This window comes from Saccostrea echinata, unplaced genomic scaffold, assembly GCF_033153115.1.
Source record: "Saccostrea echinata isolate AGI-Se365-2 ecotype Australia unplaced genomic scaffold, CSIRO_AGI_Sech_v1 ptg000054l, whole genome shotgun sequence".
NCBI lineage: Eukaryota > Metazoa > Mollusca > Bivalvia > Ostreida > Ostreidae > Saccostrea > Saccostrea echinata.
The window spans coordinates 5854878-5870289 of record NW_026889803.1 but is presented as its reverse complement, the minus strand read 5'-3'; the positions used below and the strand labels follow the sequence as shown (position 1 = coordinate 5870289).

The 15412-nt window shown below is 34.6% G+C and overlaps 1 protein-coding gene and 1 long non-coding RNA gene across 3 annotated transcripts; one reads left to right on the top strand and one right to left on the bottom strand.

The window, feature by feature from the left end:
* Nucleotides 1-1480: 1480 nt before the first annotated feature.
* LOC133205765 (proteasome subunit beta type-5-like) lies at nt 1481-15159 on the bottom strand. 2 transcript variants are annotated; one of them, XM_061341631.1, is made up of 7 exons: nt 6844-7011; nt 6581-6725; nt 3929-4040; nt 2922-3021; nt 2686-2715; nt 2030-2234; nt 1481-1701 (listed from the first exon to the last, which is right to left on the bottom strand). In XM_061341631.1, exons 1-7 carry the CDS (start codon nt 6982-6984, stop codon nt 1613-1615), a joined length of 822 nt encoding a protein of 273 aa, XP_061197615.1. In that variant the 5' UTR covers nt 6985-7011; the 3' UTR covers nt 1481-1612. The 2 variants fall into 2 exon arrangements, with proteins under 2 accessions (XP_061197615.1, XP_061197616.1); XM_061341632.1 differs by lacking the exons at nt 2922-3021; nt 3929-4040; nt 6581-6725 and adding an exon at nt 13230-15159 and having other exon boundaries at nt 6844-6914.
* Nucleotides 7172-8479, top strand: LOC133205878 (uncharacterized). The gene is made up of 2 exons (XR_009723675.1): nt 7172-7274; nt 7779-8479. It is a non-coding gene; the product is annotated as an uncharacterized LOC133205878 (long non-coding RNA).
* Nucleotides 15160-15412: the final 253 nt, after the last annotated feature.

Here is a 15412-nt window from a genome sequence, read left to right as displayed (position 1 = left end):
TTACAGTTTTTTCCTTCTGCAAGTGGGCAAAATGGTGCATCTGTGTCAGCCATTTACTAGAAGTACTGTGAGGAAGCTCACAAAATGATATTCCTCACTGCATTTTTTTTTCAATTGCTGCATTCGATGTGTCTCTCATAGAAAGTTATGTGCCATAGACATATTTTTTTCACTTTGTACCTATGACCTTGTATTTGCCAAACGACCTGAGTCAAGAATACACCACACCATAGGTCATAGAAATCCTTGTGGCAAGTACAAACTTCCAATATTTTTCCGTTACAAAATATGGCCAGGGCTGTATTGTACATTTTTCTGAAAGTGACTTTAAACTTGTGCACAAGTCAAGACACACCCTCTGATTCTTTGAATGAGGTAAGAGCTTCCAATGATTCTCCAATAGAAACTTATGGACTTGGCACAATTTATACACTTTTTTTCAAGCAAGGAGCAAGAGCCACTCAGGGCCTTTTTTGGCCCTGAGAATTTCTGAAAAATCGAAACTGCTCAGTTTTGGTGGAAAATGCAGTATTTATAACTTGGACCCTTGGTGACCATGTATCTATATGAACATGACGTAATTTTCTCTCTAGTCAATGTATTGTGATGTCATAAAATGTGTCATTCTTCCCATATCCTGTAAATTCCCTTACAAATAGCCAAAAGTTGAGGTATTTTTTCAATATTTCATATAGAGCAAAACCTCTGATCCAAAATATGCAATTACATGATGAAAGATCTGTTTCTGAAGATCACAAAACATGTTTTAGTTTTTGGATTGTGGGCTGTGCTCATATTTTAATTCTTTGCTGAAGGTAGTCAAATACATGTACACGTTTTCTGCAAAATTCAAGAACATTACATTTTCTCAAAGCCTGTTTTCCAATACCTGGATTCTCAAAAATAAATTTTGTTATAGGAAATGAAAGCACTAAGTTTCTACTTTATTTTGATATATATGAAATGGGACAGAGGGTGATAGTCAATTAATTGATACAAGGACAGGGCCATTTTATGCATAAAGTGAACCTAGCTCTTTGAACCATCAGATCATAATCTCTGTTTCAAGTATGAACTTCTAATATTTTGCCATTACAAGATACAGCAAAGTTTGTAAAAAAAAAAAGACCTTGAACTTGATAAAATAACCTTGGGCCTATGTTATGACATATTTTAAAGTCATCAGCAATATTTGTGTCAAGCTTGAGCTTCCAATGCTTCTCATTTACAATCCATGATGCATATATACCCCCAAAACTTTTCTAAACACATTGCAGCTGAATATTAATTAATGCTGATTACCAAAATCATAAAATACATTACTGTAGTGCATTAATCCAAATAACTTATTGATATTATGTTCTGTACTATCCATTGTATATCTGTGGAAACAGAGTGCAAAGATGATCAAAGTACTGAATTTATCTATTTATTTTATCAGCTGTACTGAGAGAAATTCAAAGGTATCAGACACAATAAATCCAGTAAATTCATTTTTAATGAAGATATTTATTATTATTAATGAAAATATTAAAGTTTAAGCATGATTTCAATATCATGAGATGATGCAATGTTCAGGTAGCACTTTTATGTATAGATTAATATTTTGTCTCTACTTCTTCTCGGCCTGGTACTGATAATGGAGATCAAACACATCTGTCTGAGAGATGAATTCCCATCCCGTTTCCTTCATATGGTACACTACAAGATAGATAATAAAATCATATCATTCTATAGGAGATATAAATTTCAACCCAGTTTCCTTCAAATGGTACACAACAAGATACATGTAGATAATAAAATCATATCATTCTAAAGGAGATATAAATTTTGATTCAGTTTCCTTCAAATGGTACACAACAAGATAAATGGAGTTGAAATAAATTCATTCGAAGGAACATAAATAAAATACTTAGTACCAAAGAAATGTTTGATTTTGAATGATTGAAATTTTAAGGTAAAAACTTGCATAAACCAAGTATTATTACATCATGGTTTTTTTTTTTTTCAAGAGTTAGTGTGTGCTTACAGTTAACAACTCCACCACTGTATGCATCCCTATGGGTAGCATGGTAGATTGACCTCCTCCCTAAGTCAATAGCTTCCTCTACTGAGAGGTCGTAACGATAGCCACTGTCTAAAACACCATAGGCATAAACTGACCCAGAACCCACTGAGTAAATATTGTTTGACATTCTTTCTCCATCACTGTCAACATAGTAAAGACCAGGTCCCTGTAATGTAAAAAAATTCAAACTCTTAACAGCTGATATCTTGGCTTACAATTACTAATAAAAGATCTAAATAGTGGAATTAAAGAGAATAAAGAAATGGTATTTTAGATAGAACATTCAATCGTTAAATGATATCGTACTACACACCCAGATTTGGTGAGGGCTTGTCCAAAGAAACAGATATTCTAACTAATGATATTTCTGCACAGTTTTTCAGTTTAATTTGTTTAACTTGTTTGAACAATATGGCAAATGAATTTTGAGTTGCAGTATGGACAGGATTACATGCAAGAACACCACAATTCAAAAGGTTCATAAAAAGACCCCATTTTCATTTTAGATTATCAGAATTAATAAAAGAAAGTGTAGAGTGTGTATTTGACAAAAGTTCACTTTAGCTTCAAGACAGTTCAAGTTGTTATTGAGGAAAGGAAATATTATAAAATCTTACCCTTTTATCCCATCCACAAATCATAGTTCCCTACAATATAAAAATTCATGAATAAAAATACATTAAAAAAATCAATACTTCATAATGAGAGAGCTCTAATTTAAATATCTATTATAAACAGTTAAAATTTGAATTGCTTATTAGGACAAAATAACAAACAACTAAGTCCACCTTCTGCAGATGAATGGGTTTGATATGCTGTGTGTGAATAAATTTTAAATTCGAATAAAACTTACCATAGACAGTCCCATTCCTTTATAGTTGTAAACAATGTTAGCCAATAATTTGGATGCTGCAGCTACTGATATTCTCTCCTTATTCCGTAACTCGTATATTCTAAAAATATGTAAGCAATTTTCTAGTAATATTTGTTCTAGATAAATAAAGGATTTTTTTTCAAACTAATATGTCAAAGTGATCATAGACTGCATAACCAATCATAACACATACATTTAATTCAATTTTTATAAAATTCAGAAAGCAATTATACTATATTTTAAAGAGAGTTTTTTCCCTCCAACTTATATGATTTGCAAATATTATGTATGTATACATTTCATAACTATTAACTTGTTTTAAATTTTGAATTTGGAAGCTCTGATCAATCAACTACTTTTTATCTAACAGCAGTATGGAGGAAGATACATGTATTGACATTATACACAGAATGATTATATTACAAGACAATATACAACAAGAATTGCTTCACAGAACTGATATCCAGAGAAGGGACATCAAAAATGCATCATACTAGTATCTAAAGATGCATCATATCTGCAAGTTTGGATACTTCCTCAAATAAGCCTGAAAAAGACCTAAGCATTTTCAGCTGGACCTAAACATTTAGCATTTGACCTTGTTTCTACAGACATAAAGACAGACAGATGAATGGATGCAGTGACACGATATTATACCCCCCCCCCCGCCCCCAAGAAAAGCTTTATGGGGGTATAATTAATTATTTATTCAGAAGATATATGTATTCTCATCAGTTACTATTCCTAGTAAGTACCTAGGTGTGTAAACATTGTAAAATATTAGGGAGATAAGCAGGGTTCTCTCTAAAACTTGAAATAGAAGGGGCATTAAAAAAGTATAAGGGGGTCTGGGGTTCCTCCTCCAATGATGAGTTTAGGGGGAATACCAAAATAACCGGGGGATTACGGCATTATAAGCAGGGAAATTCCCCGGGTCTTAGGGACAACCCTGGATAAGATAAACTTATAAAATATGTTCAACTTACCGACACTGTCTTGCCAATACCCTCTCCCAATATGCACAGTCAGCAGCCCCACCAGCCATGGTTCCCAGTAAATAAGGATTTATTTCAATCACTTTCTTTACTGTCTGGGATTCTGGAAAACATTAATGACACATCTTTTCCAAGTTTTTTTTTTTTTTCTTTTAAATGCAGAAAATGAAGCAAAATATATGCACTGAATCTTAACTTGTGGTCTTACCTGCCTACATGGCTTAACTGACCCTTTGGTACAGGGTACTGTACCCTTAAAATTGGGAATTTTAAATTGAAAAAGTGGCAAAATTTGGAAATACATGTATTGATGTCTTATATTAAGTTGACAAAGAGTTAGATTGAAGGCTGATTTCCTATTCACATCTTTAAGATCATTTTAATCTCAAAATTCAAGTTTTTTGAACATGTAAAAAGCATTGAAAAATTCACTCTGTTTATCTTTTGGGAATTTTTACTTAACTTTGGGGAAAATAAGAGTTAATTTTCAATTAGGACAGGGTGCTTTTACCAGAAATTCTACAAAATTCTACTACTGGAAACTTCTTACTGTTATCAACTGAATGCAATACAGTGAAAACTGTCTAATCCAACACCTATGCAACCCGTTCACTGTGAATGTTGACCTTCATTTTTCATTCCCATTTGACTGTTTTCTATGTTCTTTAGACTATGTAATCCCACACCCTATCCCCACACAAAATTGGTCTTCCAGTGCATGTCAGATTAGACAGGTTTCATTGTATTTGAACATTGGGCACTACAGGAAATGAAAAGTGGAAATTTCACCACCCCAAATTGAACTCGATTTTTGAAACTTGCAAATCGAATTTTAAAATGTCAGATTCACAATTTATCAATAGCACCATGCTTCTAGTTCTCACCAATATTGCTTAAAAGAAAATATCCCTGAGGCTCTACATTCTGATTCAGGTCTCATGAGATTTTAAAATGCACGAAATCAAAACAAACCTTGACAGCTTGATAAAACAAACATCGACACTTTTCACCAGACACTTTATATTACACATGAACAATAAGAGCGATATTGGCAAAACTAGAAGCATTGTACTGTTGATAAGATGTGAATTACACATTTAATTCCGTTCACATGTTGAAAATCGACAGGATAATGCCTCTGGTTGGAGGCGGCCACTTTTCAATTTTCATAATGGCCTTGGTTCCGTCACTTCATTGGCATGTTAAATATCAAAATCAAGAAATACACTTGGAAAACGTCAGAAATTTCAGACTAGTATTTCATAGTGAGTGCAGCGAAAAGTGCGAAGCACCATTGGCAAAGTGAGCTCAATAGACTAATGCGTAAGAACAGAGAAAATTCTAATAAAAATTTGTAAATTCGTCAAGCAAATTTTTCTGTGAAACCTTCCCAGAATTCCTTTGCTACCAGGATTCCAAGCGATAATGATGAACAAAGAGACCTGCAGTTAACATGTATTAAGATTTAGTTCTAGCAGAGAACTTAAACAAAACAAAATAATTGCATCTACTCTACAATGCCTTTCATTACAAATTGCAAAATTTACAGAAATGCAACTTATATACAACTTCTTGTGAAGTCACAGTCTACTGTCTTGTGTGGTCTGAAGTTTGAAGAGGCTGATCAAAATTTAAAGTGTAAGCTGTGTAAAGGTTTTTTTTATGGTATACTAGATAGAATGTTCTATCGTTAAAATGATAAATGTCCTACGGACCCGGTTTAATGATAGAAGCGTTCCGTGTATTGTCTATGTAGCAAAGAAAATACAGGAGATAACTCTCAGTGCATTTACTATGAAAAATCCTGAGAGTTCCGAATGTCAACATGGTGTGTAAATTTGAAACGAGTAAAAAACGTTGGTGAAAAAGTGTTGAATTCTTCCATTATATGGATTAAATATTTAGAGAAAAGGTATTTACAGTCTCAAAAAGGTTCATTATGATTAATTTGACTGTTATTTTCAATGCAACTTCATTAATTTTCTCCAAAATCGTTTCGGAGCGATTCTGCAATTTTTTGCTACATTACGGGTATATGGGAGGCATTCTAACTGTGGTGAAGGCCTGTCCCAAGACACAGTTAGATTATTCTAACTAATGATATACAACCAGTGGTATACAACTGCCCTTGCCCTAGATAGAACATTCTATCGTTAAAATGATATTGTCCTACGGACCTGGTTTAACGATTGAATTTGTTCCGTGTATTGGCAATGTTGCAAAATAAACACGGGCGATAGAACTCTGTGCATTTTCTATGAACAATCCAGAGAGTTCCTAATGTCAACATGGCGTTAAATTTGAAGCGAGGAAAAAACGTTGACAAAATGATTTAAATTTTCGTATTTATATGGATTATTTTTAAGGTGAAAAGGCATATACAATCTCAAAAAGGTTTGTTATGATTAATTTGGTAGTTATTTTCAGTGCAACTCCTTTTGTATTCTTCAAAATCATTTCGAAGTGGATCCACTCCGATTTGCTACATTGAAAGTATATGGGACATATTCTAACTGTGGTGAGGGCTTGTCCAGAGACACAGTTAGATTTTTTATCTGACCCTTGCCCCAACAGTGTCACCGCAAAACATATTAACGTATTGTTACAAACTTAATGAAAATAATTTTTTAAAAAGAAAAAGACCTATAGATGGTCCTGCTGTGGCTCTTGAGTCAACGGCAACAATAACACCATGTTGAAATTTGAAAGCAAGAGTTGTAGTTCCATGGTCAAAATGTATTTTGACATCACTATTGGGATTTGTAAATTCTTTCACACTTTCTACCGGCTGAAAAATAAACAAAATTAAAATCTCACAGTTCATTTACATTTTGAAATATTGAGGAAATTCGAATTCTTGAATGAGAATGCAGCAATGATAATTAACTCATAATTTGTTCTCTTACGTCAATGCCATAAGGTACAATAAAGTTGTTTGTTGTTGTCAATACATCGCTTAATAAATGTGATGGTGTTCCCCCGAAATCGCTGAGAAGTCCGTTTTTAAACTGGTTTGTTTTCAAGCCACAGACATCGGCAAGCGCCATGATGATTATTATTTTCCAAATGGCAGTATCGGACTTACTATTAAATTTATAAAGAATGACCAAAAAAAACCCAATGTTTAATATTTTGGGCTATAATGATATATACAAAAGGAAATAAAAATAGAAGAGACAACAGTTAAGGTTACACATTTTGTAGCATTTTCTGCGGATATCTTTGTACTTCCGGATGTCTGCTATCAGCTGATTCATGGCTGATGTGTTAGAAGTTTTACTTACTTTTTTCACTATTGCTGTCGCACTGATCGCAGTTATACTCTTTATTGGTTGTGGTAAGTTCTTATGGTTCAGCTGCTATATTACTGTTGTTTTATGTTCCATGCCAAGTGTGATTAGTGTATTGTTATTGTTACTGAAGCACATGCATCTTTCTATGAAGTACAAGAACTGAAGAAGTGACTCAGTCTTAATATGGTGCTTATACATTAAGAAAATCGCCAGTAGGCTGCTTTGTACTCGCATTTGCTTGTTAGCAAACACAGTATACTAGTCACTGTTCTTTATATATACATATGGCATTCTATATTTGAACCAAAAAGGGGGATGGCTTTTTAAACCGTAAGTCATAACACCACTTTAAATGTTTTTGCTTCATTTAGTTCACATTTTTGGTAATTTTACGGAGTGACTTTACTTTACCAATCCCCAGAAAAACGCGCTAAAGTATAGTGTCGCTATAGATGACTTCGATATATATGAGATTGCAATAGCATGAGCGATCAAAAAAATAAAAAGTATGAGGAAGAAATTTTAAAAGGTATATTGCTTCTTTACAGGATGGTATCTAGTATGGAAACTTTTCTTATCAAAATTTAAGTTTGTTCAAGAACTTCTTGGGAAAAATGAAGGAGATAGTGTGGAGATGACACCAAAGAAACCAAGGGCAAAGGTCAGGAGAGATTAGTTTGAAGATTCAAGAGACAGAGTGATGGATGCATCTATTTTTAATTTGGATGACAGATCCAGCGTGATTATGCCAAACAGTATTCCACGGATACTGTACATGTACAATGCATTTTCTTGAAAGATTAATGTTACAGTAAAGCAATAAAAATGTGCAAAACCAAGATTGGTGTAAAGCAGTACATTATTATGTGTATAGCTATGTGGAGTATTCTGACTAGAATAGATATAGACATAACATAAACATTCATGCTTTCATGTCCAGTTTCTGTTAGTCTAAACAGACAGGAATATGGTTGCATTGTATTGTATAATTATGGTGCACATTCCGGGCTATATTAAATATTGTGTTAATATATTTTTAAATATAAAAAATGTTCTTTTTTTTTAATAAGATTGTTTGGAGTTCCATATTTAAAACTGTGTTTATAATAAATCTTAAAGACTTGCAATGCAAGCAACTTAACAATCCTCATTGATTTGTACCTCAAGAATTTATGTGTTAATTGAAGGAGGACACTCCATTGTTGTATGTTGGATAGCTCATTAGAATAAATGTCAGTGAAAGATGCAACTTAATTGTTAAATGTTCCTTTTGATGATCAGAGATAATTTCTTTTATTTTTATATTTTTTCTAAAAATATTTCAGAGGAATGTTCGTTTATAAATACTTTTATGGGTCTGAGATTTGCTTTTATGATCTTCCATCACACAATTCTTAGGTAAAATTCCAAGGTTGTAGATTGTCAGATGTCTATAGAATTTAAAATCTGATAATATGTGATTTGAAATTTTGTAATTTCACTAGAATATTAGTTGATAGAATGCAAATTTAATTGTATATTTCACAAAACTTAATTTTGATTGAATATTACCATGTGTTTTTTTTTTATTTACTTTTTTTTTTAGTATTAAGGTTATTTTATCCTGTTACTGAAGAGAAATACATATATTTTGTTCATCAAAAAGGACAATCTCATAATTTGCATAATTAGAGTTCTCATGAATAAAATTCAATAAAGTATGATATACAGTTATGAGTGTCATACAATTTTACTCTGAGTTGATTAGTATGGACTAATATTATACAATATAGAACTTTAATGAGGTCAATCTACAGATATATTTTAGGAATGACTCTAATTCTTGGCCAAATTATTCGAGTATAACCTGGTTTAGGTCAGTTTACGCTTTATAATCCACGAAGCGGATTATAAAACAGCGTAAACTGACCCAAACCAGGTTATACTCGAATAATTTGGCCAAGAATTAGAGTCATTCCTTATAATTTAATTTTAAAATCATTAAATAACTATGGTTGTAAAATTTCGTTACTTTTTATTAGTTCAAATTTGCCGCTCAATAATACAACCATAGTAACGGAAGTAACGGAAGTGATGGGAATCGAGGGGAGGTAAAAACTGATACATAGGCCTAGCAGCCATGTTGTTTGGTTACATGTGGTAAGATCGAATTATTGTTTGAAATTAAAGGTACATTTATTAAATCTGGAATTTTCCATGAATCCCGAGGACTGGAAATGAGAGGATTGTATGGATACAGATGATTCAGCTGGTTGTCAAGGGGGGGTGTCCCCATACCAAACCAGGTTATACAGAAATAATTTGTGTTCCTTTTTGGATATTAACCAATCACAGGCTAGAATACAAACAAAATTAAATTATATTAACTTCACAGAAAAGCATTTTGACTTAGCACAGAGTGGGAAGCCCATGTGCTTTTCTGTGAAGTCGATATATCTAAGGATTGACCAATTCAAAGAGCTACATTTGTTATATTATTTTCTTTGGGAAAAAAGAGACAAATCCTTATTTTAAAGACTTTTCACTATTCTAAACACATCTGGGAAGTGCCCTCCCAATAATTTTGCCAATATATAGAATACTATAGAAAACATAGCTACTATATGCTTGTGCCCCCTCAATAAGAACATTTGATGCCTCCTTTTTTTTCTTTTTTTTTTTTTTTTGCTTGTCAAGGATTTTTTTAATTTTGGTAATGCCCCCCCCCCAAAAAAAACAAACAAACTGAAATTGCTTCCTACGGGCCTGTGATATCACGCAAAACCAATCAGATTTATTGAATTACACAGTAAAAATAATATATGGTTATACTCAACATCATTATGAAGTCAATATTAATGCTTGTAATCTTTCTCTCTCTCTCTCTCTCTCTCTCTATATATATACTAGTATTAAATTCTGTACAAGTGATACTCTAGTTATTATTGACAGTCATTTGTTTCTGTAATTAATATTTCTAAGACCTTTGCATTTTGGGTTGTTTTATATAACACAGGTTGCAAACTATACTTGAATAAAGCGCGTTGTGAAAAGTGATGCAAACCTTAAATTTTGTAACTCATGCCACCAATAATCATTTAAGTATATGATACAAAGAAAGCTATCACTGCTGACTGTCACATCTTTTTTCAAAAATATGATATTCACAACCACTATTCAGTGACCACTGTGACTGTGTGACATCAATTTTCAATATCCATGCCACAAAAAAAATCGATGCTCAGATTTATAATATTCACATCGGCTTGGTAAAAATAATAGTTCTTACATGCAATTCCCCGAGTTTCAACTTGTACCAAGGCTGTCATCTAAATGCAAAATCTATATTAGAATACACCGTTTTCAATCTAAAAATTTACGCGTTGTGTATTAAAAATGCTTTTTTTTCAACTTGTCAGAAGCCTCGGGGGGGGGGGGGGGTCACTAGGCTCAAAATCCCCACCTTTAGAGGTTTTGCCTTGGTTCCAGTCAGATCCCAACCCTCTGCTTAGTTTCCATAAACACCACACTTTGACTGGCTTTTCCAACGAGAATATAATATGACTAGCTTGAAATTGAAATCTTTTCGTACATGCAGCGATTTTCACTTCATAGCATCTTAATATGATTCGAGGTTCTTTGAAGTCTTACATACGGTCAAAAAGTTGATATTTGTACCCCATAAAAGTACAAAATTAAATAAATGTTTAGAGAACTAGGACTTCCTTCAATCTAGCATTAAATACCTATGATATTAGCTGATTTGAAACACAGGTGCTTGGGGACGGGACCTCCCCTCCCCCATGTTCCGTACCCCAAGGGTTCTTTGACCTTTTTTTGATAAAATATTTTTCTATGACGCATTAACAAAGTATAAAAAACTGAAAAATCCAAAATATAACCTAAAACTTGCCTTTTATAAAAATTCACACTCTCTGATACTAAAAGTTCTCTTTTGGTATCAGAGAATGTGAATTTTTTTTATAAAAGCCTAGTTTTAGGTTATATTTTGGATTTTTCAGTTGTAATACTTTGGGAATGTGTCATAGAAAAATATTTTATTTTAAAAAAGTCAAAGAACCCTTGGGGTACGGAACACGGGGAGGGAGGGGGGCCCCGTCGCCAAGCACCTGTGATATGAAATTAAAAAGTGACATATGTCTTGCACCGATAGCACAAACCTATAAATTATACGTATAACAATTGAAGTAAGTAAAACTAAAATACCGTTTATTAAAAATATGCAATTTTCTCCAAATGCCTGAAAACCTATATATATATATATAGTTTTTCTTTATCTTAAAATATGACTATTGATCAATTTTCTATTAGAAAATGCATAGCTAGTGCTTTTATTCGCGCTTCCTGAAAAATATTTGAGATTTGATAATTTGTCCTATATAATATGATTAACTATAAGAAATACCATGGGTAAATACACTCCACTTTGTGAATTCAAACATATTTTTGTAAGCATTTTCAATTACTAAACTTCCGATTTTCAGATTCTGAGGATCGGACTACCTTAATCCAGCGTTTTTATTTATTATATAGCATTCCTGATTTGCTGTGGTTTCCTCATCAACAATTTCTAGATCCGCATCCCTTGTTTATGTTGCGATAACTCAGTGATTTATTTTACTTATAAGAAGTTATGTGAGTTGTGTAATTACGAAAACAACTTTGGAATGTAAATATTTTACTATACATAAATATTTTCACCATACATGAACAAATATACTCATTAAACAACTGCACGGCCAAATCAATCAGCAACCATGCAGTTAAGAAAAATATGTATAAATAAATTTAATTCTCAATAATGAATCTGGACTTTTAATCACCTTTCGTTTCTGATACACTACTTTAAAACCTTATATAAAATATTTTTATTTTCAGATTTTGAATTCAAAGACATATTCTCAATTGGTGATGGGAATTATTATTAGTCCTTTAACAGGGGAGGAAAGGGGGCTGCATGTGTGCTAAAGGTCGTGCATATGCTGTCAGTCCCTTTGAAGTAATTCACAAAATACAAGTACGTACAACAAAACCAGCTTCTATTGATTAAATTGAAAAACAACTGGTTTCGCAATTTTAATATATACAGTACCATAGTGAAATTCACATGCATACAATGTATATGCAAAGAGTGAAATTAGTCAAAATCCTGGAAATTGCAGGTGAGGTATAAAAAAAGAGCTGTACAATTGAATTTTACATAAATGGCAAAGCCACGGAGACTTACAGATTTCAAATACCTCTGCGGGAGGAAGGGGGGGGGGTCACTCATCTCACTCATCACTATGCCAAAATCCAGTAAAATTTATTGACTACAGGCTTACTTTGATGGCCCGTTGGACTCGATATCGATTTAGCCCCATCCGGGTCCTTTTGAACCTTCACACCTTGAACACGAAATCGACAATTTTAAGCGTCAAATTCATTATCATCATGCATACGAGTTGTCTGCCAAATATCCAATAAAGGAAACATCATTCAATAAAGGAAAATTCTTAAAGATACAATTGCAATTTTTAATATCACCCTCATTCTTGGTGAACTTTGTTTATTATGATAGTTCAAAGGCCAATTTCAGATTTTTTTATGATTACATGTAACTTGACCTTGCTCAAGGAACCTGAGCCCCGAACCTAAAGGACATGAATTTCACATTTTTGGTAGAGGACTTTTAACATTTGTTTCCTAGATCTGCGTCTAACTGACAAAAAACGATTCCTTAAATATTCGTCTTGAAGGTTTGGGCCCTTCTCTCGGGCCTCAAGAGGGAGATGTGCAATTTTAGTTTCCCTTCACCTGTAAAGGTAATGTACCAAATTTGGCCAAAACTGGCTCAACTGTTCCAAGGAAGAAGCTGAAAATGTTCAAATATTAACGGAAGACGTCCATTGCACAGATATACATCGTGCCCATGTTACTCCTTGAAAAATATTTTGCATGCAGAAATTAATTACTGAATTTTGCAATATACACAAAAGGGCTGTTCGGAACGAACAAACTTGGTCCAAATTCAGTCATAGCAATTTGTCCTCGACGCGCGCATATTGCATGTGGTGTTTTGATACCATCGGTTTCGGTAACAAATTTGTCCTGGATTAACTGGCCTTCCTCGGAGATAACTTGCACCGAATTGTTGTCCAAACAAATAAATATTTTGCCATCCTGGTCACAAGCCAATCCCCAAGGAGAGTATTGGGTAGAATAGGTCCAGTCTAATTGGCTAGTTTCGAAGTTGAGGCTGACAATATGTTTCTGCTCCTTGTCAGTGACAATCACTCTCCCTGCAGATGTAACGGACAGGAAGCGCGGGCATCGTAAAGAGTAAGACCGTTCAATCGACTTTAACACGTGACCTCCTCTATCGATTACGTCAATGGACATCCTGCCCTGGACGCAGGACACTACGAAGTCCCCACTCTGCATCTGAGCGATCCCCTCGTAAGCTTTGTTGGTACGCACAGTCCCTTTGACATTCAGTCCTCGTTCTGTTGATATAATCGTGATGGTTCTTTTTTCAGGTTGTGTCACTGCGACGTCTGTAGGACAGGACACGTTGCAGATTGAAACTGGTTTTTCTAAGGGTAACGTGAGATTCAGAGCCTGTGATGATATAGTAACTTGTCGGACCATCTCATTTAAGTTGTCTGTTACAACAATGGTATTTCCAACAAACACCACACCTGTCAAATGCCAAGCAGACACTGCTTCTGATGCTACTTTGACGTTGACTTTGCTGACAGTTCTCGTTGGTCTTGGTTCTCGTGTAGGCCGAGGAGTGTTTGTCGGTCGCACTGCTCCAGTGGATGTCTGCCTTTGGTATTCCTGGGATGGGTTCCCACTGCGTATGTTGGGTCTAGTTTGGTCCCGTCTGTTGGCTGGTCTTCTGGTGTTGTTTCTGCTACCACGAGTAACCTTAAGGGTACCAATTGGAGGAGGATTCCGTAGAAAACTTTCAAATGATGTATTGGTGACAACATCGAGTTGCATTCCTGCACTTTGATTGGCAGTTTGCATGGCAGTGTCAAACTCGTCAGCTTGTGTCTCCATCCTGGGAAGAATATTCAAGACTTCGGCACTATGATTAATATTGCACATGTTTTCAAAAGTAAGCTTTGTCGATTCGATATTTTCAAGAACAGAGTTTAGCTGCTGGTTTTCGCCCGCGAAATTCACTGTTGCCTCATTCACTTGCTGACGAAGAATTTCCACCTGCTGAAGAATCACTTGGAAAAATGTACCAAGTTTCCCTTCTATGTCAGTCAGTGTATTCAGTGCTCTCTCTTTGCTACTTGTAAATGTGCCATTTAGAATTCCATCACCCCGATTTAACCTTTGAATCTTTTGAATCTGAGTTTCAAATCTTCTTTTCAACGCTTGAATTCTTGGCCTCTGTCTTTCCATTGCTTCGGATACGGAGACACATTCACAAGTCCTTTTTCTGTGTTCTCTCACGGCACAAACTGGACATATTGAAGTGCTACAACCAAGACAGAAGAACTCAATCTGTCTATCCGGATGCTTTTCACAACGAGGACCATTAGAACTTCCCGCCACTTCGCCCTCTGCCGTCTGCTCGGTTTTCTGGGAAGCATTTGCTCCGACTGGCGGAGGGCCCCCGCCTTCGTGCGAGGCTACAGCTTGAACTAAGCTAACAAGAAAGGTGTCGGTAGGGTAAGCGTCCGCCCATTGTTTTGGATTAAGACCCACTTTCGGTCGCTTAACGAGGGAGCGATCGTTTGGACAATTGAACCCTTGGGCCGCTCGGTCCGTAACTGTCAAAGTGATATGGTCGTTCAAACACTGACGACAAAACGTATGACCACACGGTAGTAGTTTGGGGTTTTCATATCTTCCTAAACAAATGCTGCAAATTAAGTAGTCGTTTTCAACATTCTTAACCACACGTTGAGCCATGAAATGCGTTATAATTCACATCCAAAAAATGTCACAATTCCATATATACTCGTGATTTGTATACATCAAGTGCGAGATAGAGAGCTTAAAATTTCTTTTCGTAAAGATTTATGAACATTTAACATTCAATATTATTGAACCTAATCCAAAACCAACACACATAGAAATATCTCGGTAACCTTGTAAAGCACCTAGCATTTAAATGTTCACGTGGTATTTTTTGTGAAGGATCATTTACCTACGTAGATACAAGTACACTGTATGTATT